The 25,557-nt window shown below is 40.2% G+C and overlaps 2 protein-coding genes across 2 annotated transcripts in view; one reads left to right on the top strand and one right to left on the bottom strand.

The window, feature by feature from the left end:
* Positions 1–2,525: 2,525 nt before the first annotated feature.
* Positions 2,526–22,126, bottom strand: pgap1 (post-GPI attachment to proteins inositol deacylase 1). Its single transcript, XM_057852470.1, has 26 exons — positions 21,653–22,126; positions 19,509–19,662; positions 19,223–19,398; positions 18,765–18,936; positions 18,519–18,679; positions 17,846–17,898; positions 17,708–17,774; positions 17,525–17,630; positions 17,385–17,443; positions 17,215–17,298; positions 14,492–14,541; positions 14,349–14,400; positions 14,200–14,277; positions 13,351–13,426; positions 11,316–11,389; positions 11,199–11,250; positions 11,044–11,113; positions 10,857–10,968; positions 10,169–10,207; positions 9,743–9,927; positions 9,461–9,670; positions 9,004–9,139; positions 8,778–8,828; positions 8,513–8,700; positions 8,335–8,439; positions 2,526–8,258 (listed from the first exon to the last, which is right to left on the bottom strand). The coding sequence occupies exons 1-26, from the start codon at positions 21,842–21,844 to the stop codon at positions 8,120–8,122; spliced, it is 2,841 nt and encodes a 946-aa protein (XP_057708453.1). The 5' UTR covers positions 21,845–22,126; the 3' UTR covers positions 2,526–8,119.
* Positions 21,889–25,557, top strand: part of wdr75 (WD repeat domain 75) — a 22,806-nt gene continuing 19,137 nt past the window's right edge. The window contains exons 1-3 of the mRNA XM_057852471.1: positions 21,889–22,016; positions 22,649–22,828; positions 25,386–25,515. Coding sequence (XP_057708454.1) covers positions 22,743–22,828; positions 25,386–25,515 — 216 coding nt within the window. The 5' untranslated portion in view covers positions 21,889–22,016; positions 22,649–22,742. The remainder of the gene's footprint in view (positions 22,017–22,648; positions 22,829–25,385; positions 25,516–25,557) is intronic.

Raw genomic sequence — 25,557 nt, 5'->3', positions numbered from 1 at the left:
CCCACTCTGACTCAATGTCTGCCACCTCCCCCGGGACAAGGTAGAAGTTCTGCCGGAGGTGGGTGTTAAAGCTCTTTCTGACAGGGGATTCTGCCAGATGTTCCCAGCAGACCCTCACAATACGTTTGGGCCTGCCAGGTCTGGCCAGCATCTTCCCCCGCCATCGGAGCCAACACACCACCAGGTAGTGATCAGTTGACAGCTCCGCCCCTCTCTTCACCTAGGCCTAGGGTGTCCTGGTGCCATGTACACATATGAAAACCCCTATGTTTGAACATGGTGTTCGTTATGGACAAACCGTGACGAGCACGGAAGTCCAATAACAGAACACCACTCGGGTTCTGATTGGGGGGGGGGGGGGGGGTTCCTCCCAATCTGCCATTTGTTGGGTTGAGAAAAAAGACATCTTGTACACAAGGTAATCCAAGATTGTTGTAAGGTTGTTATGCTGCGCTTCAAATCTAAACCACAGCGCACGTGTCTGCTTGTTTGAGGAGGGTCACAGACAGCATGTGCTTTGCTAATTAGACTCATAAAAGTAACACAGCAACCTGGATGTCTTCATCTGAGCTTTCCACAGGAAGCAGACACAAAAAAACCCACACAAGCATTCATTAAGATAACTTTTCACAGATGCTATTTTGGAGAAATCTCCTCTCACAGGGAATAGTTGTTTTTATAATGCAAACTCGCTAGTCAGAATAATACTATACAGCACGGTAGTCCCTGTTTTATAGATGAAAATCCACCAATTTGCAATCCTATATTTACAATAACATTTGACATATTTATATCTCATGGACTGTAAGGCCCGTATAACCAGTGTAGGTTGTGATGGTGTTACACAGAGCTGTTCTCATTTATACTTCCTCCCACTTTCTATAGCTCTTGTCCTCATTAGTGCTTGAGCTGGAGCCTATCCCAGCTCACTTTTTTGGCGCGGATTAGCAGGGTGCACCCTGGACAAATTTTTGTTCTAGCTTCTTTATTGGATCTAATTAGATAGTCCAAGTAATGGGCAACTGTGGAGCTCAAATTAGACAAGTGGCTGATTGATCTAATTGTGAACGCTTTCTGCTGAGTCGAGAATTACATAATGGTTGTTTGTAATATTCATCCGTTAACTTCTCATGGATGGAAAAATGGTTGGTACATCTGACAGGTTATTGGTTTGAATTCAAACAAAAGCAGTCAGGTGGTGGCAAATTACATGTGTGTAAATTAACTCACTGGCTCCAATTGATAAGAACAGACAGTTTGAACTGGTAGGGCTTACAGGGAATGTTTCAATGCCATTGATCTTGATAGGCATCCACAGTATTTGAACTAGGAGGTAAATGATCACTTCCAACCCTCCCAGATCAAACCATGATTTTGACGTCTTTGGCCATCAATGGCAGCAAATGAGATTAATGTCTTGAGGTGTGGCTGTGGAAAAACCCATTAAGACAAAGTTCTGTTGTCTCTATGAAGAAGTTTTTGAAAATCTAAGCAGTCCTGTTCAAATGCCCAAAATAATAAACTTACCTTCCCAGTCAAAAATAAATCTGAAAAAGAGATAATAAATCTTAATGGGTATTCTTCTACAGTGCTGGCCAAAAGTATTGTCACCCCTGCAATTCTGTCAGATAATGCTCAATTTCTCCCAGAAAATGATTGCAATTACAAATGCTTTTGTAGTAAAATCTTCATTTATTTTGCTTGCAATGAAAAAACATAAAAGAATGAAGAAAACATTAAATCATTGTCATTTTACACAAAACTCCAAAAATGGGCCGGACAAAAGTATTGGCACCCTTTGAAAAATCATGTGATGCTTCTCTAATTTGTGTAATTAACAGCACCTGTTACTAACCTGTAGCACATAACAGGTGGCAGCAGTAACTAAATCACACTTGAAGCCAGTTAAAATGGATTACAGTTGACTCAACCTCTGTCCTGTGTCCTTGTGTGTACCGCATTGAGCACGGACAAAACGAAAAAAGACCAAATAACTGTCTGAGGAATTGAGAAGCAAAATTATGAGGAAGCACGGGCAATCTCAAGACTACAAGTCCATCTCCAAAGACCTGACTGTTCCTGTGTCTACCGTGCGCAGTGTCATCAATAAGTGTAAAGCCCATGGCACTGAGGCTAACCTCACTAGATGTGGACGGAAAAGAAAAATTGACGAGAGATTTCAACGAAAGATTGTGCAGATGGTGGATAAAGAACCTCGACTAACATCCAAATAAGTTCAAGCTGTCCTGCAGTCCGAGGGTACAACAGTGTCAACTCGTACTATCTGTCCGCGTCTGAATGAAAAGGGGCAATGGTAGGATACCAATGATGACCCCACTTCTGACCCAGAGACATAAAAAAGCTAGGTTGGAGGGGGAAAAAAACGAGGCCTTCAAAGAAAAGAACACGTTCCCCACAGTCAAACATGGTGGAGGTTCCCTAATGTTTTGGGGTTGCTTTGCTGCCTCTGGGACTGGATTGCTTGACTGTGTGCATGGCATTATGACCCCACCCAGACGTGAGTCATGCCCACCCAATCAAAATGTCGGGAATATCTATTGTAGCGTCGCACTGGATATAGAGAACGCAAGGAAAGTTGGTCTCGCCTACTTTTTTATTGCAGGATTAACGGTTACTGTTGGCCGCAACCACGCCGAACAAGCAATCACCAAAACATGTTGTTTTTCCAACCTCGTTTGTTATCCGCGCGCTTCTTCTCTCTCCTCCAGACACATTCTCGCAGTCGGACATCCGGACATCAATGACGTCACCAGCCACAACAAAGCGTCGCCATATTGAAATGGGGGCAAAACACGAGTCACAAGCAGTTGCTTTGTTTTGTATTGTAGTACAAGCGCGTTGAACTTTTGTCTTATTTGCGGTCTTTTTTTCCCATCGGAATGACTAAAAGTTGCCGTGTTGTGGGTTGTAACACAAGGAAGAGTTCGGAGCCGCATTTGAAATTCTTCATTTTTCCTCATGAGAAAAGGACAAGCAAATGGCTGAAAGCAATCAACTGAGGAACAATAAAAGGAGACTGTTCTGTGGACCATTCTCGCCAGTGGGAACCTAAATCCAGGCACATTTACGTTTGCAGCCGACATTTTATTACTGGTGAGTAAGCTTTAATCGATTTTTTTTTTTTTTTGCCCCAATTAGCTGCTATGATTCAATAGACTAGGCAGTGGTTATTATTACCGTAACCGACAATTCGCAAAGCGTTATTTTTCTTTTGCCGTGAACTGCTCTGATAGGTCAATCGGTATATTATTGGCCTGGTGGGAATTGGTTATTTTGCCGTGACGTGTTCATGGCTAAATAACGCTTGGAGGGGAATCACCAGTTACGGCAGAAATAATCACTCCATATATACTACCACTTTTCTTCGTTCCACACAGTACATATTCCACGTAATTGATTAAGGTCAACTTACTGGGTGACTTTATGAGGTAGTTGTAGATGTTTCCCCAACTCCACTGCAGGCAATTCTTTTGGATTGTTTATCCAGCTATCAGCTGCGTCTTTGTATGGGCAGCTTTGCAGGCCAATACACGCAAATTTTAAGTTGTATCGCCTCCTCGCGTCACGGCAGTGACTCGCGATAATAATAAGTCATGTTTAAGACATTTTTATGAAAAAAAAAAGACGCAAAACACAGCTGAAATATATGAATTTCAGACGTTTATCTACGGATGTTTACCTGTGCGTGCCCCCCTCTCAAAATGGCGACATGTTGCAATGCCAGATGACGTCATCGTGACATCACGCCGACTGCGAGAATCAGTAGATAGATGAATGGGAAAAAAATAAAAATAAACCCCCCAAAAATTAATGCAGCCTCAACGGGACACAAGCCAGTGTCCTACTTGCACCGGTCCCAAGCCCAGAGAAATGCAGAGTGTAAAAAAAGCCTGCATTGGGGGTGTCCACTCTGGTGGGTAAACCTAGATCCGGGCCTGTTTTGGAGTTTTGTGTAAAATGATACTGATTTAATTTTTTTTCATTCTCTTTTGTAGTTTTTTTATTTTTTTCATTGCAAGCAAAATAAATGAAGATATCACTACCAAAGCATTTGTAATTGCAATCATTTTCTGGGAGAAATTGAGCATTATTTGACAGAATTGCTGGGGTGCCAATACTTTTGGCCAGCACTGTAGTTATAGGTTACATTGGAAATAAACTCTGGCAACGTGTGTTCAAATTAAGTCATCGGCATGGAGGAGGCCACCATCTAGTGGTCATTAACAGCCAGTATGCTGCAGCAACTGATTTTCACACCTCTCATGTGTCCTGTTTATCTGCAGCAATGCTGAGATTTTATTTAAACCACAAAACAAAAATCTATCCTTCATTTTTGCTAATACTCCTTTAAATATTGTACCTTCTTTAAATGTTATCAAAATACTCTAAAGTCGTTTTGCTACATCCATGGTCTCTTGGATGGAATATGTTATGCAGGTTGCAATAAAATGCTGCCCAAATGTCATTGATACATTTTTGGTCCATACTATTTTGATAATTTTAGTTGGACATTAAAAAAATAAAAACAATGTATTTTTAATTTGTCACTTGTCCTTTTAGTTATGCAAGAGATCACAAAAATAATGTAGTGAATTACATTGTGTACAGGCCTGAACCACGCAGTAACCACATTGGAGTACTTGCAGGTTCTACATAACTATATTCACAGTCCATGATTATAGTGAATTCCTTTTTGGAGGGTGTTAAACACACACATACACCAAACCAGACATGAGCAGATCAAATCAGCCTTGCTCCAAATTTGATTAAGTTCCATAAAACCCATATCACTGCACAGTGAAGACATTCAAATACACGCAAAAAGCAAACACAAAAAAATGGCACATCATTCATTTTTTTCCTCACAACATTACACAGCTTTTTATAACAGTATATATTATGACAGTATCTTTGAACAAAATCCTGCAACAGAGTCCCACTTGCTGCCTTTCCTACAGGTTGTTCTTTTTACAAAGAGGCACTTCAAATTAAGTTAAATAATATCATGCACCCTGCTCATGAAGTGCACGGTTAGCACAGATGGTTATCCCTCTTATTATGCTATCAACATATAAAACGTGTAATCCAAACTTCTTGCAAGTTAAATTATCATGGTTAGGAGGACACGTTTGCATTAGTGAATACACCCGGTCGAAGTGACCGACCCAAGGTTTGTGCTGTTCCTCTGAAATGGACAAAACAAGAGGGAGCAAAGCAATGACATACAATTTCATATGCATGGGAATATACGGTGCACAAAACCAGTTGTGATAATTTGCTTCTGCTTAGTCTCTCTTCACCCTCAGTCTTTTGGTCATTTTGTGCATTAATATGAAAATTAAATATTGTTTAGTGTCCAGAATGATTGGTAAAACGACAAATACAATCAAATAGAGCAGTATCAGATAATCAGCCAAATTTGCTGCATATGTATGTATTATAGACACAATTGGGTTTATTGTACCATTAACAGTCACTTTTGAAAAAAAGAAAAAGAAAAAAAGACTATTTAAGGAATGATTTACTTGACTAAATATCCACAACATGGACACATTCATTAGATCAAACATGTATATTTGATGAAACCAGAGATGCTTGCCAGTAAAACAACATCGTCTCATAATGATGGCAGTTGTGTCGCTTGGCAGAGACTACAAATAACCATTTGAAGAGCAATGGAGTCGCTGTAGCGTGCAGGATGCTGCGGATGTGAGCGCTATGCTCCAAGGTCTGAGAAATGACAGAAAATCTGCACCCCGTTCAGGGTCTGAAGGCATTTGGTGTCCACACAGACAACGGTCACCTGATGTTCAACTTGAAAAGATTCAGCCTCCCAAATTAAGGGGAAACTATAGAAACAGCTTTCTATTGCTTGTATTCAAATAATTGGGTCACTGATTTATCAAGGCGTCGTTTCAGACTTAATGGGTAGTCGGGCACTCCAGTGACCCCACAATTTGGACAGTAGACATTCAAAATTCACTTTTTCTGTTAACACTATCTCTTCAGTTCTGTTCAAATGTGTAGTTTTGTACTGCATTTGATTGTGTGTATAAACACGGGTCACTTTTGGTTCTCTTGTGGAATGCATGATAACTGGCAAGAGATGAGGCCAAGTTTCAACAGTCCGTCGGTAAAGGCAGTGTAGGACTTTAAACAGTATTACGACGAAAAAAGACAACAACTTAAAAACCAGTGAAACCCTGCCGATAAAGATATACGTATCAGCAGCTTAACGTGGTTGCCAAGATGGGTAGAGCCATTCATATACAGTGGAAGGCAAACTGGGTTAACCAGACTGATCCTAATTGGCAACAAAATATTCCACATGCTCCAAGACTGACGTTTTTCATTCAAATGCAGTGATGCCTCAACATACCAGTTGAATAGTTTCCGTGATGTCTTTTTGCGTTATAACTTAAAACCTATGTTATGATGAGAAATTTATCATGATCAAAATAGTAACATGAAATTCTCAAGGTGTATTGCATGTTACTGAAATTTATTTTCATGTTGTGGTAGAAATTTGCTTCCCAAATATTGCATATGATTAAAAAAAAAAAAAAAAAAAAAAAAAAAAACATTAATAGCATAATTAACTCATTCGCTAATTGAACTGGGAGGGCTGGCAGCTCAAATGGATTGGTACAAGGGTGGAGCTTGAGGAAGGACTGGCGGGGCATTCGCAGGGGCCCAGGTTGGAGAGGGATTCAAAATGTAAAATTTGGGTAAACTGGGCCTCCACGTGGATTGGGCACAGAGCTATGGCTGCAAAGTGTCACCACTTACTTGTACAGGATGAAGAACTAGTTATAATAGATGGGTTGTTTCAAAAGGTATATAAAGTCTATCACTGATTTAGTTAAGCTACATCATTGTCGCCAAATTTAGAGGACTGACATCTGGTCATGGGTGTTAACTATATGAAATGTGCTTTATGACGTCTATTGAGTGGGGGGGGGGGAACTTGTCACTGATGTGTTGGAGCAGTTCATTGGAACAGGTATAAATCAGTTCATACAAACATAAAAGTGGCAAGTCAAAGCAAAAGGGAAAATGCAAAAAAGGAGCAATGACATGCACTGGTCTAGATGTTGGCATCATTCAAAAAAAAGACACCAATATATGAATTAAGCCGTAAACGGTTGTAGTCAGTACACAGTAAACTTTTGATAGTCATGGCCTTATGTTCCACACGGAACGAAGAGGATTAGAACATTCTTTGTTGTAATTTGACAAAATGGCACGCAGCAATTAATACTTATGCCCCCATGCCCTGAAAGGAATACCCTCTTTTTAATGCTCTAACGTTTTATTCCTCAAAATCTTATCTTGCTGTCAAATCGGAGGTACCAGTGCCAACACTTGTCAGCAGTTGCCATATTTGTCCACGTCGCCAATATTTTCCGTTGCCCTTTTAAAAAAAAAACACTATTATAAAATTGAACTTTCTCTAATTTGTCCAAAAACATCCCTCCGAAAACAAAAGTAAGCCGGATGTGTGTGTGTAGGTGTGTGTGTTTGCGCACTTGGAGAATTAATTAGTGAAAGAGGCGCATCGGTGTAGGGAAGGAGGTTCTTAAAGAGACAGAGCCCCATTTACAGCCATTTGCGACAGCCATTATGCTAAGGCAATTTCCAAAAAATCGTTTGGCCTTCACAAATATACTCAAGGTAAAAATATTACTTGAATGTGCTTAACATAACTAATATATATATTTTTTTTTTTACAAACGGGGATTGAACCCAGGCTGCCATAATGGCAGCGGAGAGCGCAGACAACTATGCTAAACACTCTGGCCTACTGTTCAGTTGCCAGCACGCTCCTTTGAAGGCATCGGCAGTGAGGCTTAGGCTTTGACATGAAACGTTTGCATGATAAGGTCTTTGGCACTGAATGAGTTAAATAATTCTTGTCACTCCTAAGTTGAGGTACCACTGCATATTGAGAAGGTGTTAATGTATGCCTATGGCTCAGCTTCAAGGCAAACAAAAATAAAACAGGATCAAGTATTCACCCAAAAAGAGCTTCAACAAAGAAGACTTTTCGCAAAAAAAACAAAAAAACAAAAAAAAAATCCATAAAAAACTGGTACCGTCATAGAAGGCAACATAACACCAGAGGAATAAGGACCCCCAACAAGAAGTACGTCAGTCTGTAGAGGTGGAGCGGAGTCAAGAACACCATAGCGGCAGAAATGGGCAATGGTAGCATTGATGTCAGTTGCAGCAGTTTACTGGAAAAAAACACACAACAACAACAACGAATTGCAATCATGTCGGTATGTTAAGAAAAGGGGCGTCAGCAAATACCTTTTGGCTAGCGTCCGAGTGTCGCAGTTTATAAGCAGCACGTATGCAATGATCAACGGTAACAAGTACAGCCTACAAGGATCAGGATCGAGCTGAGTATAGTGCCTGCAGAAGAATAGAGAGCACTGTGATGCCACAGGATAATCATTTTGGGTAACACGCATTTTGAACATTGTACCTCAGGTTGCGGCCCCAGTAGATGAGCGAGGGTCCACTGAGCAACACAGGTACAGTAAAGAGCGCCGACAGACACAGGTGGAGCTGCAGGTCATCTTTGGCCTCCCGTAGCACTCTCTCTGACAGCAATGTCTCGTCATTGCTTACGTTGGTCTCCATTATGAAATTTTCTTTGTGTTTATGAGGTGCCTATAAAGAGTTGTGGGAACACTAAATACTAGCTCTTTATATGTTATAATAGTAGTTATGCTTTCAGGTTGTTTTACCAGATTGAGGATGTGACGCATGGATCGCTCGGTCATCTGTAGCCTCAGTACCTGAAAACACAAGAACAAATATGCTCAACAAACCACTCTGTTATAGTGTGCCCAAGAATAGCAATACCGGAGTCAATTCAACAAGTTATTATAATTCAAAAATTTGTGAAGAATATATATTAAAATGTGGCCATAACACTAGGACTAAGATGACGTGTAGAGCATCCATGCATACCCTGTACAGGTGAAAAGCAAAGGCAGCCATGATGGCCAGAGCTCCACAGGTTTTAAGGCCCATGAACATCAGAAAGAACGTAATGGTGATCTGCATCCAAGGGCGCAGAGTGCCGCAGTCTCTTGAGATGGACGGTCTTTGAAAATGGAAAAATTCATTATTAATAAGAATTTTGATACTGCACATCAAAAAAGTGACCAGCTACATATGTAACATCAAAATAAACTTTTTTATGAGGTTATTTTTCATTATTCCAACATAAAAATGTGATGGGAATGTGTGGGTAATGTTACAATAGTGATGAAATTAACATTTCTACTTTCAATCTGCAACTGGCTAACCTAGCAAGTCATACGCAGCTCTTGCATGAATTCGCTTGTTTCATGTTTATTTTGTAGGGTTTCGTTCAAAAAGCAATTAAAAATGAGCCCACGGCTGTGTCAAACATTTTTGGTACCTGTAAAGCAGGGCTAACATAAACGAAAACAGCCGCGTGACGAGTCGTAGCAGTGCGCTGCTCCAGAATGCCACAGCAGCACCCAAGATGTAAAGGAGCGGATGCAGGAAGTACGGCCAGTCCAGAGACGTGTCAAGAACCGCTGCATCAGGGAAAATGGGAGGGGCAATGTCCAGTGGAAGGCTAATTGACCACGAGGCTTTTAACCGACTGAAAGGGAGACAAGACTTAATGACTTCTTTAACTTTATGTACGAGTGCACATGAGCTTCACCAAGCCTACCTAAATAGAATGTGTAGGATAGAAATACACAGGGTAATTTTGTGTGGTTGGAGGCCTTTGCAGAGCACGAGGCTCATTGGTGCAGCTCCCTGTGACTTTCGGATGGTGGACAGTTGAGCACCGAAGGCCAGCAGGAGGGTCACAGTCGTGTACACTGGAATCATTGGGAGAAAGAAACGCACGACCTGTGAGAAGAAACGGCTCATTAGTGTGGATTAAGGTAAACCATAAACTTTAGAAGCGACATATGGCTTTTAACTGTCGGGTTGCCAACGTGCTAACCAAAGCTTTTATTCTGAGATGATCCCACCTCAACACTCATGGTAGGAAGCAGTTGACCATGATGCACATAATTTCAATAAATATTTATTAAAACATTTCAAATGGCAGCTGATGAATTAATACAAACAAATGAGAAACAATTACCTGTCCCAACACCTTTGTTAATGACGTCCTGACGGTAACCTTAGAAAAGATAAAACATAGATTAGGGATCATGTGCGAGGTAAACAAACAAACAAAAAAAAAAGTTCCTGATGTAATGCTGCAGGTCAAATTGACCCATTTTACAGTTGTCATTTATACACTGGCTTTTGCTGCTACGATTTAGATTAATTATTTCAAATATTTTTAGACAATAAAAATTAAAACATTAAATTCTTCAATAATTAATTTTTTTTTTTTTTTGAGTTCTGTACATTAAAACAAAATATTTCAATGGATATTTACATGAAAAATAGTGGAATAATCTTTATTGTATGGTGACTTCTGAGATGCAAAGCATCAAGTATGTATTACAATCGCTTGTAATAGCATTAACTCATTGGCTTGGCCTCCACTGACAATGATAGACGTTCAGTCCATTTGAACAGTTCAAATGGACTGAAAGTCGACTAGTGACCAACTCATTTTAAAACTGCAGCAGAAGGGTGAAAAGAGCCACACGACTGGACAATTATCATCATCGCAGGTGGCACTGAAAGAGTCAACAATAAAACAAATACTGTAATGTTTATCATGAGTTTTTCTTCAGACTCTGTCCCTGAGAAATGGATATAGCCTATTGGAGGAGTAAATGTGGGTCAGTGAATTGCTGGAAAGTCGGCATACGCACTTTATATTGGCAGTTGGGTGCAGTGTGGAGATAAAGGAGGACATGTGACTGCACCATGTTGTTTGGACGATTAGTGTGCAGCATCCCAGATATTTCCGTCACTGAAGGCACACTAGTGGAATAACCACATGTAGTCAGAAGGTAAATGTGACTGCCAACTTGGCAGCATTCCCAAATAATCACTAACCTGGCTGTTGTTAAAAAGTCCTCCATGAACCATGGTACCTTCATTCTGTAGACACTAAGCAGTCCACTAACTGGTAAACAAAACACGCAGGAAAGGTTTTGTTACTTTCATCACGTGAGGCTTGATTAAATCAAACAAAATGTAATATGCCTTACCTTTCTGAGACTTACACTGACTTGCAATGTTAATTCGGAAAGCCTGGTAGACCTGAATGCACAAAAGATGCTCATAATCCAATGACAAACTCAGGATAAGATGTCAACGTGTTATACCTCATGAAAGTCTTTCAGCTCAATTGTGTGAAGAAGTCCAGTGTAGTTCACAGTAACTTCACTGACTGTCAAACCTAGAACATAGACATCATCATTATTGACGGGTCAGCTCGGCCATGCACTGCGCAACTCCTTCAAGCAGGGGGCCGCCCACAAAAAGAGGAGCTATTCAAAAACACACGCAGGCAGCGAACTAACAGTGGATTTCTGTTTAAGAAGTACGAAAGCTGTACCACATACAAACAGAAGGATCGTCTCAGGAGTGATTTGTTCGAGGATTCAAGGTAATTATTATATTTTTCGTACCATGCATGCATTTTGAAACGTTGTGAAAAAACTGGAGAAGTTAGCCGCTAAGTCATTGGCACCATAGTTCGCAATATTTACAGTATCACAAAAGTGAGTACACCCCTCGCATTTCTGCAGATATTTAAGTATATCTTTTAATGGGACAACACCTAAAAATGACACTTTGACACAATGAAAAGTAGTCTGTGTGCAGCTTATACAACAGAGTTAATTTATTTTCCCCTCAAAATAACTCAAAATATAGCCATTAATATCTAAACCCCTGGCAACAAAATTGAGTACACCCCTTAGAAACTATGTACATCCCTAAATGTCCAAATTGAGTACTGCTTCAAAATGCCTCCAAAATGTCATGTGACTCGTTACAGGAGTGCTGTCAGCATTGCTGCAGAGATTGAAGAGGTAGGGGGTCAGCCTGTTAGTGCTCAGACCATACGCCGTATTCTACATCAAATTGGTGTGCATGTCTGTCACCCCAGGAGGAAGCCTCTTCTGAAGACGGTACACAAGACAGCCCGCAAACAGTTTGCTGAAGACGTGTCAACAAAGCACATGGATTACTGGAACCATGTCCTATGGTCTGATGAGACGAAGATTCTTTTGTTTGATTCCAATGGTCTCAAACCTGTGTGGCGGCGACCAGGTGAGGAGTACAAAGATAAGTGTGTCATGCCTACAGTCAAGTATGGTGGTGGGAATGAGCCCCCCCCCCCACCTCTTCAATTTCTGCAGCAATGCTGACATCACTCCTGTAATGAGTCACACGACATTTTGGAGGGAAAATGACAAACAGTACTCAATTTGGACATTTAGGGATGTACGTAGTTCCCATGCTGTGTACTCACTTGTGTTACCTGTGGTTTAGATATTAATGGCTATATTTTGAGTTATTTTGAAGGAAAAATAAATGAAGTCTATTATATAAGCTGCACACAGACTACTTTTCACCGTGTCAAAGTGTCATTTTGTCAGTGTTGTCCCATGAAAAGATATACTTAAATATCTGCAGAAATGCGAGGGGTGTACTCAATTTGGTGATACACTGTACGTAAAATAAATGCTACCTGCACGTTTTTTTTTTTTGCTTTTAACCAAGAATGGAGACCGTTTTACGTCCATATGTATAAAGAATTGAGGGATTTAAGCATTTATTCATGAGAATTTCAACCTAAAAAGCTTTGTTGTGGTAAGGCGGCGCCACAGTGAACTTAAAGATGAGCCGCACATTCGACATATTTACGTAAAATAAATGCTACTTGCACATTTTTTTTGTTTTTTTTGCTTTTAACCAAGAATCAAGACTGTTTTACATCCATATCCATAAAGAAATCAGGAATTTAAGCATTTATTCACGAGGATTTCAACGTAAAAAGCTCTTGGTTTTGGTAAGGCAGCGCCACAGTGAACTTAAATACGAGCCGTACATTCGACAAATTTACATATAATAAATGCTACCTTCACGTTTTTTTTTTAACCAAGATTCGAGACTGTTTTACATCTATATCTATAAAGAATTCAGGGATTTAAGCATTTTTTTTCACATGAATTTTCACTGATAAAAGCTCTTTGTCTGTGATTCCACTCGGTCAGCTTTGATGGCCTCGCCAATAATGCAGCCCCCTATTTATCGGCCCCGCACCCTGTCAATTACATTATGAAGTCTATGCCTAGAAGAAAAATATTTGTATTGTCACAAATGGAAATCAGAGAAGGTAGAGCATCTTACCTAAAGAGAGAACATGTGGAACAGCAATCGACTGAGTAAGAGATTGTTGCCTTTGCCACTCACACTCCACCATAAACTGCAATCCACAAACCAAAAGTGAATTTAATAGCAACCACCCTACAGGTAGAGAAAAGGTGAGGACATTTCTGTTAGTTTACTGTTAGTATTTAAGATAGCAATAGAATTGAAGTGCTTAAAACTTTAGCTTCTATTCCTGGAAACAGTGTTTTGGAAACAGTGTTGTTTTTGGCAGCCCTTTGAATTTTCTCGTCTTGGTCTCAAGGACGATAATATCTATTAGTCATATTTTAGTAACTTCGAAATCTGTTTATCTTGGTCTAGTTGTTGTTGAGGAAAACTCAAGACTAATTTCGACTAGTTTTAGTCGACAATTACTAACATTGTTTTCGTCTGTACAATTACAAACATTTACTCCAAAAATAAACACATCACAGCACATCACAACAGTGACACAAGCAGACACTGCTACGATGCTGGCTAACGACACATAAAATGTTACATATTGTGAACATGTGACCGAAACCATAATGCATTTTCGTCTCATTCTCGTCTCGTCAGACAAAAACTGGCATGGGGTTGTTATGTTTTAGTTTCCCAAACACGTTTTTAGCTCGCTATCATCTTGTCATCGTCATGAAAAAAAGTGTTCGTTGACGAAATGTTTTCGTTATAGTCATCGTTGACGAAAACAACACTGCCTGGATATATATTTCTGTATCTTACACAACTTTAGTTTAAAGAAAAGACCGGTCAAGGTAATCTCCAGACTGAAACGCTGAACAGATGCAATTTATGAATAAAGAAAGTAATTCTGTGTTAAAAGCTAACCTGTTTGCCATTGAGGTTGGAGGCTGACACCACCAGATGAGTGTACGAAGACAAGTCACTGAGGCTAAGCATCAAGACCTTAAGAGGATGACAAATCAAAAAAACATCGAACGGCAGCACAGCTTAGACTAGAAATTTCCTTTACTGACCTTATATGGAGGCAGAAGCTCAGTCCCCTTTGACAAATCCACTGCATGCTCACTGTGGAAAGAAAAAAATCTACTGTGCTACAGGACAGCGACAATATTACATGTTGAATGTGAAAGCTTGTGCACTCTAATGGCATGCTTACCAGGAAGAACCACTCTGGCGCACACAGCCATACACCCAGCTGATCATATCCTGTTGCACAGCAATGCATAAGATTAAGTCTTCCTCACTTTAGAGATTACATTTTAATTTAGTATTGCTTAGCTGAGATAATATATTTTAGAAACACCATTGATTACTGCATATGTTAAAGGATGCTTTCTTTCTTCTTTTTTTTTAAACTGATCAGCCTCAGTTTTCTGATATTCAGTTTTCATTTTCAGCCAATAATATTAATTTCAGAGCATCTCTGTAAAGGGCATGTTGTTTTGTGGGCATTTCTGCAGGCACTTCCACCTCTTTGCGCGTTTATTTTGAAGAGCGCACCGCGTACAACCTTGTGCTTCTGTTTATATCTTAATGTGGTAACTTCCCACACCTGTGTGTAAACTTTTCTGCACGCTACACTTGTCTAGAAGCAGTGCAGGCGCATTGTAGACGGGAAGTCTATAAACCAATTGTGAGGTTTATTACTGCTGTGGGAATTTACGGTTCTATTTCTTTGATTGTATTTCTGTGTTTGTACAAAGAGTCTGTAGTGTGGAGATGTATGATTGGTACAATTGAAGATGGCACCCTTGGAAGGCAGATGGAGGTAGGAGGAAATGCAAAATGTATTTGATTTTTGATGTTGGACTGTGTTTTAATAGGACAGTGTTGCATTTTGTGGATTTATCTAGTTTTCAGTGTCAGCCAAAACTGAAAGAATGATGAAAAAAATAAAAACACCCGTCGAAGCTCTCTGCGTGTCAAATCATTCCAAGCGGTCCGCTACAATACCTACTTCAGATACATTCCCAAGTGTCTCTACAATTCAAATCTCAGTAAACCTATTACAATATCTGAAGGCAGGAAAGTTTAGTGTGAATTCATTACAGACTGCCAGAAAAAACATGGGTCTTCTGTTTTACACTGGATCCTGTTGATAACTAGTGCAACAGCTATAAAAACACTTACTCGATTGCTTAATCAATCAATTGCTCAATAAACTACAATATATCCAGAACTCTGCTGCACTTCTTCTCTCCCGAACCCATTCTAGAGATCACATAACTCCTCTGTACCTTTCGATCTGCACTGGCTACCCATCAGCCACAGGATAGTTTAAAATCCTCCTAATTTCACACAAAACATTGAATAACTTGGCCACTGTCCTTACTTCACAGACCTTCTCTGTCGCAGACTGCCCAACCCCCCACCGCTGCTCATCTGACGGAAAACATCCTTGCACTGCCCCCTGAAATAACACACACCGAACTCGGCGGACAGAGCCTTCTCAATTGTTGCCCCCTCCATATGGAGCTCACTCCCTAAATCCCTTGTACATGTTCACACCTTCCTAGATTCAAAAAATATATCGAAAAACCTACATACTTTTATAACCTGGGGTTTAAAATTCTGTGTTGTTTTATCTGTTGTTTCATTCTGCTCATGTCGTTTGCCTTGTTTCTTTGTTTTAACTGGATAGCGTCTTTGAGCATCGGTGAAAGTGCTCAACTTGGGGTTTGACCAAACACTATAGAGACTGAACAATTTGTATATGAGCCAGTGAAAATTTCCAATCAGTATTAGCATCCATCTTTCATACTGCTTGTGATTTAGAGGAATTTTTCGTAAAAATGATTGAGCCAAGGCACATATTTCTCATTCAAAACGTCTAATTTCAAATGGGCAATTGTCTGTCCAATTCATTGATAGTAGATAATTTAACTCGGCACACCCAATGAGCTATTATGGGCACACTGTCTGGAAATCACTCCTTTAGAGCAGTGGTCCCCAACTTTTTTTTGCACCATGGACCTGCAATGTGTGGAAAAAAATTACAGTAAATATAAAATAACACGACAGAACTGAAAATGAACACTCAGTGCAGGCAAAATGTAACTCCCCATGCGCTGAATGAACCTTTTTAACAGCGTCCTCTCCTAAAACTTGACGGCTAATATCCTTGGTCGCAGCCATAATGAGTTCTTCTCAATTCGTGAAAGGTTTCTTGGCTTTAGCGATATGGTTCGTACGTAAGTATGATGCTCTCAGTGCATTCGCTTTTGTTGCCTCGTTTGCTAGCTTTTAGCCACATATTATGCAGAATGGACTTGGTTGTAGGATCCTCTTCTGGATCAGCAGGTGGCCTTTTCCCCATTAAAAAAAGCTGTCCAAAAACATCGCCGCGCGCAGCACACAGCCACCAGCAGCTAACGTTACTGTTTACATTGACTGACGCTGGGCTGCTATAATTGTGCAAACACCCCAGTAATGGTGGCCAACCACTAGATGGCGAGGTACACAAATCTCTACTCGGATTAGTCAATAAAGTAGACAGGCATACTGATTTGTCAAGAGGCACAGGCCAGACTGTCCAAAAACATCGCCGCCCGCAGCACACAGCCACCAGCAGCTAACGTTACTGTTTACATTGACTGACGCTGGGCTGCTATAATTGTGCAAACACCCCAGTAATGGCGGCCAACCACTAGATGGCGAGGTACACAAATCTCTACTCGGATTAGTCAATAAAGTAGACAGGCATACTGATTTGTCAAGAGGCACAGGCCAGACTGCTGTCGTTAACAAATGATTTATTATTTCTCTGCGGCCCGGTCGCAAATACGCCACAGACTGGTACCTGTCCCCGGCCCGGTGGTTGGAGATCACTATAGAGGATAATAGCCATCAGAATGTAACCATGTTTTATGAAAAACGCACCGGGTTGTTGCTCCGACAGTAGATATGACTGTAGGCCTTCCTGCGACTTGAAAGGGCAAACATAAAATATTTGACCTCTGCTTCCTGGAAGAATAGAGCATGGTCAAATACTTAGTGGCACAGAAAAGGCAGCAAATGTCTTTCATGCATTAGATCAACATATACAGTACCTTTGGTGTGCTATATGCCAGACGCAATGTATTCACTTCACTCCAAGCTTCTGGGGCATCTGCAATAGTGCAAAAGAATTCAAATCACTTTAAAGATATTGAATTGATTAAAACTCCATCAGACGAACAAAAAAATGAACCTAGCATGGAGATAGAGGTTTCCTCAGTGTCTCCAAATGTTCGGCCAGGGTGCTGAACGAAGTGGTGGTTGAGTACAGCAACTGTCTTAGATGTGTTGTCAGTGAACTTTAAAAAGATAATAAAATAAAATAAATAAAATTACCATTATCTCCAAAACTGATACTTTATCAGTCAAAACTGACCTGTCTGGTTTCAGGATCGACGAGGTCAAAGAAAGACCTGACAGTAGCCAGAATGAGCTCATTGCACCTGAGGGAAAAAAAGATATGCACAGTGTGTTTGATAGCATAAAAGAAAGACTCAAAAAATGTTTCCTTTACCACACTATGGATAAGTGGTCAGTGGAAACCCAGGTCCTCGGAACTGCAGTAGCCTTAGGAAGGAAAACAACAACATGTAGAAACAAGTGAGAGTTGAACATTTGGATATTACTGACATTAATGAAGAGGTTTTGTCTCCAGTACGCATGCTCTATTTGATTTGGGTCAGGAAAATGTCAAACTTTTTTTTTTCCACAGGAGGTAACTATAGCTTCTTTCAGACATACTGAGAAGTCCGGTCATGTGCCGGTACTTACTGTAAGTGTAAACGCAATTTTCCTGACGATAGCCAGCAGGTAATGTTCCGCTTAAGAGCCAGAGGTTGATTATGTAGCTCTCATGTGACTATAGCGCACAACACTTTAATCCTCATTTTTCTTCACCTAAAAACAAACTACAGCGAACAATTGTTTGCCAAGCTAGGGCTTCGGGAAGAGACCGTTAACTTATGAATGTGATGGCGCGGGACTCTGTACCTGATTATAGCATAGCATAGTGTTTATGCTTTTAGTTTTCATGGGAGTGCCGTATAAAATGTAAAAACCAGGTCACTGTTCAAATATATCTTAATTGTTGTAGTTTTTATTTGCTGGATCACTTGCAGTAAATCTGAATGTACTTTTAATTAGTATGAAAATAAGTGATGTTCCACCATTGCCTCGTTCAAACTTACCACCATGGACAATTTACTTGTGTCGCCTGGAGGACAAGGTAAGGAGGTGAGTCCTGAGCGTACTTGAAAATCACGGTATCCACCGCCAATTGATAACACCGTCACGTTTCTCAACTCGTCTGCCTGCTTTGTCCATTTTATCTTCAGTGATGAATAGAAATCTGCCAAAAAAAACAACACTACTGTGAAGACACTACAGAATTTACTGAGCTATTATCCTTACACAGAGTATCAGATTCCTATTACCCTGCAGATAGGGGTCCAGGACCAGCACTGGTGCTACGTGAGGGGATGCGTAGGTGATGATAAAACGAACCAGATTGGATTTGACTCGGGGCAACATCAACAGTGCTCGAGCCACCACGCCGCCCATGGAGTGGCCGACAAGTACCACGGTCTTGGGAGGTGTCTTCAAGTGCTAAACGCAAACAGCAAGCAGCAGTTGGCTGCAGCATATATTTCCCTAACTGTGTTATAGCGTAATTTGCATATAGTTATTTGATAGACTGAAATTTCTTGCTCTAAGACAAATATCTTTGGTGCAAAATGTTTGTCTTTTCACTCTTCTTATAAAACCTTTTTTTTTTTTTTTTTTTACATATTTCTATTAACTTTAAGCCATTTTTTTGTAGTCAGATAAAACATTTGTGATTGTAGGTATTGTAACAGAAAAATTGACGAGTAGATAGTATTTTAAGCCTGACCTTGTAAAGTTCCAGAATGGCCTTGACGCTCTCGTATAGGAACTGCGTCTGCCGCCGTAAACTGCCGCCATACAGGGCCACCAGTTCTTCATTGAAGTCCAAGGTGAAAACATTAAAATGTAGACCACCTTCTGCACGTTCTGCCTTCCTCAAGGCCACCGAGCCGAGAGAACGAACTTTGGAGTGACAACAAAAGAACAAAATTTAGTTTCACACACATTCCAAACTGTGATGTTTCCAAGAGATGGTCGAAGCATGTATTTTTTAAACCTTCTTAACCATTTACCTTGTTTGTAACTTCCTGCATTTCCAGGCAAGAAGAGAACAGGGGCACCATAGAGTTGAAGGTCACGTGTCTCCTGGGCGTACAGACCCTCGCCATACAGATAGAGCCCGTATGCCGGGTACATTCTGGACACGCGGCGAGGCAACGGCACACGCTACACATGTCACACACCAGTACATACATGGATTTAAACTGTGGATTGCCACAGCAAGATTGAAATTCACATTGTTCATTTCCAATACAGTAACTGCCCATGAGACTGCTTAACTGTTCCAATATACTGTATTGTATTGTTATTCTTGTCATCACATATGACTTTAAGCTGCTTGAAAAAGAGTTTGGGGGAGATAATGTAAGCACAGGTGTTCACTTAAGGTGTGAGTCCAGATTGCGATGAACACAGCTGGCCTGGCGACATCTCAGCAAGATTTTTCTCAATGACTGCAATTTAAATGAGGCATTTTTTTTTTCTTTTAGAAGGTGATTTTGGGATTGTATTGATGTGAGTCTCCAATACTGTATGTGACACAGGAGAACTTTTGTATGAACAAAACAAAGTGTTCATATTTAATTTTGCCTATTATTTATATTCCAATTTGAGCTACTCATTCATAGATTTACTGGCAGTTTTGCTGTGATTTGCTATTTACAGTGTATTATGATTAAAGAGAAAAATCTTTTGTATTTAGTCATGATCGTACTATGTTTGCGAGAAACAAAGCAAACAAAGAAAATATTTTATTGACAGCATTTGAAAATGCATTATTTTACCGACAAGTATTTTATTTACCGTATTTGCATTTAGTTCAGCATATTTTCGCAGGTAGTTGGAATTTTATTACCAAATAGCAATTTACTCGTCACACAAAATCAAAGCAGTTTGGAGCCACTTGATGTGAGTTGGCAAAAAAAAAACAAAAAAAAAGAAGACCCGTCTGACTTGCTTGACAAGTATTTTCATTACTTCACTTAGATCAGGAAAAGCTTGAAAGCCCACCAGGGAAACGAGAAATGGAGGCATGAGTTCCAGACTCGTAAAATTTCTCTGCAGAGGACTTGACAGCTCGCCTGGCGAACATCCATCATTTTCAAAATGAGAGTCAGACTACACGGCAACACTAAAATGTCAAAGTCGACGGTTCAAAAGACCTGCTGCGCTTATCAGAATTCTCTTTTGGTAATCGGCACTTGGACAGTGACACTGGGGAAGAACGGAAAACTTTTTTTTTTTCTTTTTTAAATAGATTTTAATTTTTTTTAAAAACATGATTAACGATAGTTTATCTACGCCAATAAAATCATAATTATTTTGGAATTGTTTCTACTTATATTAGTTATTTTATAGACTGAATTTGAACGAAACACAGTGGGGGCAGCAAAATTCCATAACAACCTTTTCACCTGAAATAAATTCTAAAAAATAAAATTTAGGAGCCTTTATCCTTGAATTTTAATAGACAGCAATTGACAAAAAAAGTTGAATGAGTATTTGTCCTTTACTGAAAATGTAGCTTAATTTATACTGGGGACACAAATAGCACCTTATAAAAAAGTGACTCCGCTATGTCAGTGTTCATACATAACCCACTTTTTCAACTTGTTTTACTCTATATGCACAAATGCATTTTTAGGGAACGGTTTGTTCAATTGCTCAAAAATGTGTGTACACATAAATCTTTTATAAGAGCAGATCAGATGAAGATCCACTAGCGGCGATTCACGTCCAATCCATTTGATTGTGTCGATCACAATGAGACAACATATATCTTTCCAATGATGAAAAATGAATTTTGACAACAGCAGAGTCGATACTTGAAATCGTGAAAGCCAATAGCCAGTGTTGTACTTAAGATGTTCCTAAAGACTTCCAGTTTATGCTTGATTATTACCAAATTTAAAAGAATGACTAGGATTGAACTAAATCTTCACCGTTCTAACATTGAAATCAAAAGTCAAGTGCAAAAAGTGCAAGGGATTTTGCTAGCGAAGGATCATCTGAACACAGCTTGTACATACACCTCTTCCTTAATTCCAACACCTGCGTTGTCATCATGTCAACGTGCAAATCGTTTGCCATTTTGCTGTGCCACGTTAATCAATGTTCAGTGATATGCATAGTAGTCAAGAAGTAATTTGCGACCTACCCGATACTCGGGGTACTCGAACATGTAGGTCATACGGCATCGGTTTTCCTCAAAGCCTGCGAGCAACTCTCTCAGGCCGACAACGAGGAGCCCCAGAGCGGTGCCGTAAAAAAGCAGCGTCGTCAGTGTCATGGTCCTTCGCCGCTTACTTATAAAATTGCATTTTGGCCGTGGGTAACTGTCTGTTGTCATAGTGTCCACTCGAGCTCAGTCGTCCCCGGGTTGTGGAGTACCCAAAAATCGATCAGTGCCATGGCGACGGAGAGCCACTTCTTCTTCTTTGCATTTCTGGCAGTCTCGACTCTCGACCCAGCCAGACTCCTATCGACTCGACGCCCGGAACTAACGTCATATTGCCGAAAGAGTAAACATGACGACGAGAAATATTTCTTTAACTTTCATATTTAACATTCATCTATTACGTTGCAGATATTATATTTTTTCATTTAAATTCATTTTTAATCGGAAGGAGAAGAGAAATCATAACGGAAGTGACGTAAATTCCTGAGAGAAAAAACATTTCTGTTGGAGATAGTATTTGTTGTTCAGATTTTATTTCTTCATTTTCATAACCGTTATCGTTTCAGTTTTTTAATATGAGGGTTTTATCGATTAAAACAAGTGTTGTTTGATATTTAATTGTTTAGCCTTTTTTTTTTTTTTTTTTTTTTTTACTGCTAAAACGTTTGGAATGTAGATAAATAATGCCTCTTTGGAAAGGACAAAAATCATCCATGAATGTAATAAATGAAAACGTGATGATATGTATATATATATATATATATATATATATATATTTTTTTTTTTTTTTTTTTTTTTTTTTTTAATAATAATAATATGTACGATGAAGTATGGCTTTACACTTGGTTTGATTTTTGTTTGATTGTTTTGCGCATTTTTTGTGACCCATAAAATGTGTGTTTTGTTTTGTTCTGCTTTTTCCTTTGTTGAATACAAGTAAATTTAGGGTAAAGTACTTGGCCACCTGTCTTCCAGGCCTGTTGGTGGGGCCATTGCTCAGTTTATCAAGACAAAGACAGACGTTGTGAGGGTCAAAGTTGAGCCCGCGGCCCCGCCCCGCAGCGAAAACATGGTGGAACACTCAGACATCCGCGTGGTTCATCGCGGCGGCAGTAAAATCAACTTTCGAGCCCCTGTTGTCACCAGCGATTCCAAGTAAGTGCATGTTTCTCCGCGTTCCCTTGCGGTCATCTTGCAAATACGAGGAACTGTCACGGTTGTTAACGTTCACCAACATGTTGATTTCTCCGAAAGCCCTCCCGCCGGCCAAAAACTATTGTAATTTTAACTCTAGCGCTTTTGAAGTTCACTGGCCCCTCTATTAAAACCACTGGCTGAGGTCAACGCGTCGGGTATTGATCCCAATAATCACGAAAAAGAACAATTTGTTTGAATAACATGTATTCTTTGAGAGAGATATTATGAGAAGTACAGCAATACTGTGCAAAAACATGAATCTAGTGCACATAGTCCTATTTCAATTCCACAAATCACATCCATAATCACTCCAGTATGGCCAACGTTTTTTTCTGGGAGATCCAGGGGGAGGCTGGCACGTGGGAGAGCCCGGTCCTGGGCGAAGCTTTCCTGTCTTCCCCTTACCGTTCTCTGGAAGTCTCCCCCGGTTCGGTTGTCGTGGCAACAATTTAGAAGTCATCAAGAGATGACTAAGGCAGTTATGGCTAACAACTTTCAAGCTAGACCGTTATGATCAAGTTATGTCGATATTATTTTCTCTGTAGTCACATGGATGAATTATCACGTTATTTTCATACTCGTTAACTTTTCTCTATCTTCTCTACATATGTGGGCATTTATCTGCACACCTCACAGTAAACCTTGTTTGTCTCATCCTAGCTGAGTCAGTCCACTAATTCTGAAACTTTTTCCCCCTTTTCATGTTGGATTTTGTTTTCCCTGAACTCCTCCGGTGACTTTCTCTTTTTTTGAGTGTTGTTTTTTATCCCCCGTTGCTTGGCCGGGTGCTGGGGATTTCAGATACACGTCTTGTCGTACAACTTTAAGTAGGTAATAATACTGACGATCAATCAGCAGCGGTAGTCAGGTTGCACGCGTTCACGCAGGAACGAACAAGCGAGCTAATGAGGTGTGTTTACGCCCCACAAAGGGCAACGGCTGAATGCATTGACCGTAAGGTTGTCTTTGCTCTGGATAGCGCAACGTCGTCAAAACACGGAACGGAAAGTGAAAAAAGATGTTTCTTTTTTTTTATCGATGCATTCTGTTGGCCCTCACGTTTTTAAAAGTACGTCCGGGTCATTTATATTGTCAACCCCAGCAAAGTTAAAACACCATTGTGTTCATGATTGAATTAGGCTCGAGCGTATGACGTGGCACTCGCGAGGTTTCCGCCGCTATCGCCATTGTGGAAGCGAGAAACATAAACTGAGGCATTTCAAGTTACAGGTCGCTCTTTAAAAATGGTCGGAATTTATTGTGCGGTAAAGAATTGCAACAACCGATCGAATAGAAAGGAGAATGTACAGCTCGACGGAACACCATTGAGTTTCTTCCGGATCCCTACATGGAGAAAAGGCGAGGGAAAGCTCATATCTGAACTTACCAAACGTCGAAGAATGGCATGGGTGGCCTCGATCAGAAGGAAGGGCATAACGTTTGATTCTCCAGTTACACACTGAGTTTGCTCTATGCACTTCCACTCCGGTAAGTTAATTTCGTTTGCTTACGCAAATTTCAGTAACTTTACGCCCTAAGTCGGCCTGTTGTTAGCTATTGCCACAGCTAAACAACTAGCATGCATACATGTGCATTGTCTTCATAAGACATAATTCATGTCGTTGCTAAATGAAAAAGCTGTAATATTTTGACGTGAGAGAGTGGCAAAGAATTTGTACACAGGCTACATTTTATGCAGCAAAAGATTTGTACATCCGTGTTCACAGACTAATGTAAACACACATTGCCTACCTTTGCTAGAAAGATGGTGTTGCTGTTTGCTATGGTCATAAAGTGAAGATCCTGCACCCATCCGCAGCAAAACTGTTTGTAGCTTTGTAGCGATTTGTAGTTTCGGAATTGCTGATGAGTGTAGTAACATATACCAAACACTAAATACAGCATGATGTCCATTTCGCGTAGTGGTGGAAGCTTGTCGACATCTTTATTCCATTTGTGTTCGGCTTGCTCGTGAGGGTCAACATTGTTCACATCCTTAAAATTGCTCACATATCTGTCCTTCGCCGTGGTAACAAGTTTGTCTCTGTTTCGAACTGGCAAGTTTTCCCTACATTTTTCCATCTTTGGCACTCGTAGTTGAATTGTGCCGTTAAGTTTAAATGTCCCGTGATGCAGACGTGCTTCCGCAATGGCAAATCTCGCACGATCCCGTGCTGCTGTGACGTAAACGCTCGAGCCTAATTGTTGTTATTATACGATGACAAATAAACAAATCAAATCGGACATTTTTTAGTCACAATATTGTATGGATTGTATGGGTTTTCTTCAATATATACAACTCCCCTAATGCGAAGATGATTTTATATATATATGTATATATATATATATATATATATATTTTTTTTTTTAACCTGTTTTCCTGATATTTACCCTCCTTTACCTGATCTACTACCAGGGACGTCGTTCGTCACCGAATCCTTTTTGACTGGCAGGATTTCCAGTGGACGCTTTAACTCATTCCGACTGTAAGCTGTGATGTATGTTTTGACTGTAGGTTCCTCCTGTGCGCTTCGGGGGAGTGCGTAAAATTGTACAGCACGACCACGGAGGAATGCATTCACGAGCTGCAGGGACACACCGACCTGGTCACGGGCGTGCTGCTTAATCCCTCCAACCATCTACAGGTTTACCCTTGGAACAGTTCTCACGTGTTTTGAATAGTAGTG

This window comes from Corythoichthys intestinalis, chromosome 12, assembly GCF_030265065.1.
Source record: "Corythoichthys intestinalis isolate RoL2023-P3 chromosome 12, ASM3026506v1, whole genome shotgun sequence".
NCBI lineage: Eukaryota > Metazoa > Chordata > Actinopteri > Syngnathiformes > Syngnathidae > Corythoichthys > Corythoichthys intestinalis.
Note: the sequence above shows the minus strand (reverse complement) of the source record. Positions and strands in the feature narration are given on the sequence as shown.

Coding starts and splice junctions, on each gene's coding strand:
- pgap1 (XM_057852470.1), bottom strand. CDS start 21,844: ATGACAACAGACAGTTACCCACGGCCAAAATGCAATTTTATAAGTAAG. Junction 17,299..17,384: donor TGGCATATAGCACACCAAAG/GTACTGTATATG, acceptor CTATTCTTCCAG/GAAGCAGAGGTCAAATATTT. Junction 8,440..8,512: donor TACTGGGGCCGCAACCTGAG/GTACAATGTTCA, acceptor ATTCTTCTGCAG/GCACTATACTCAGCTCGATC.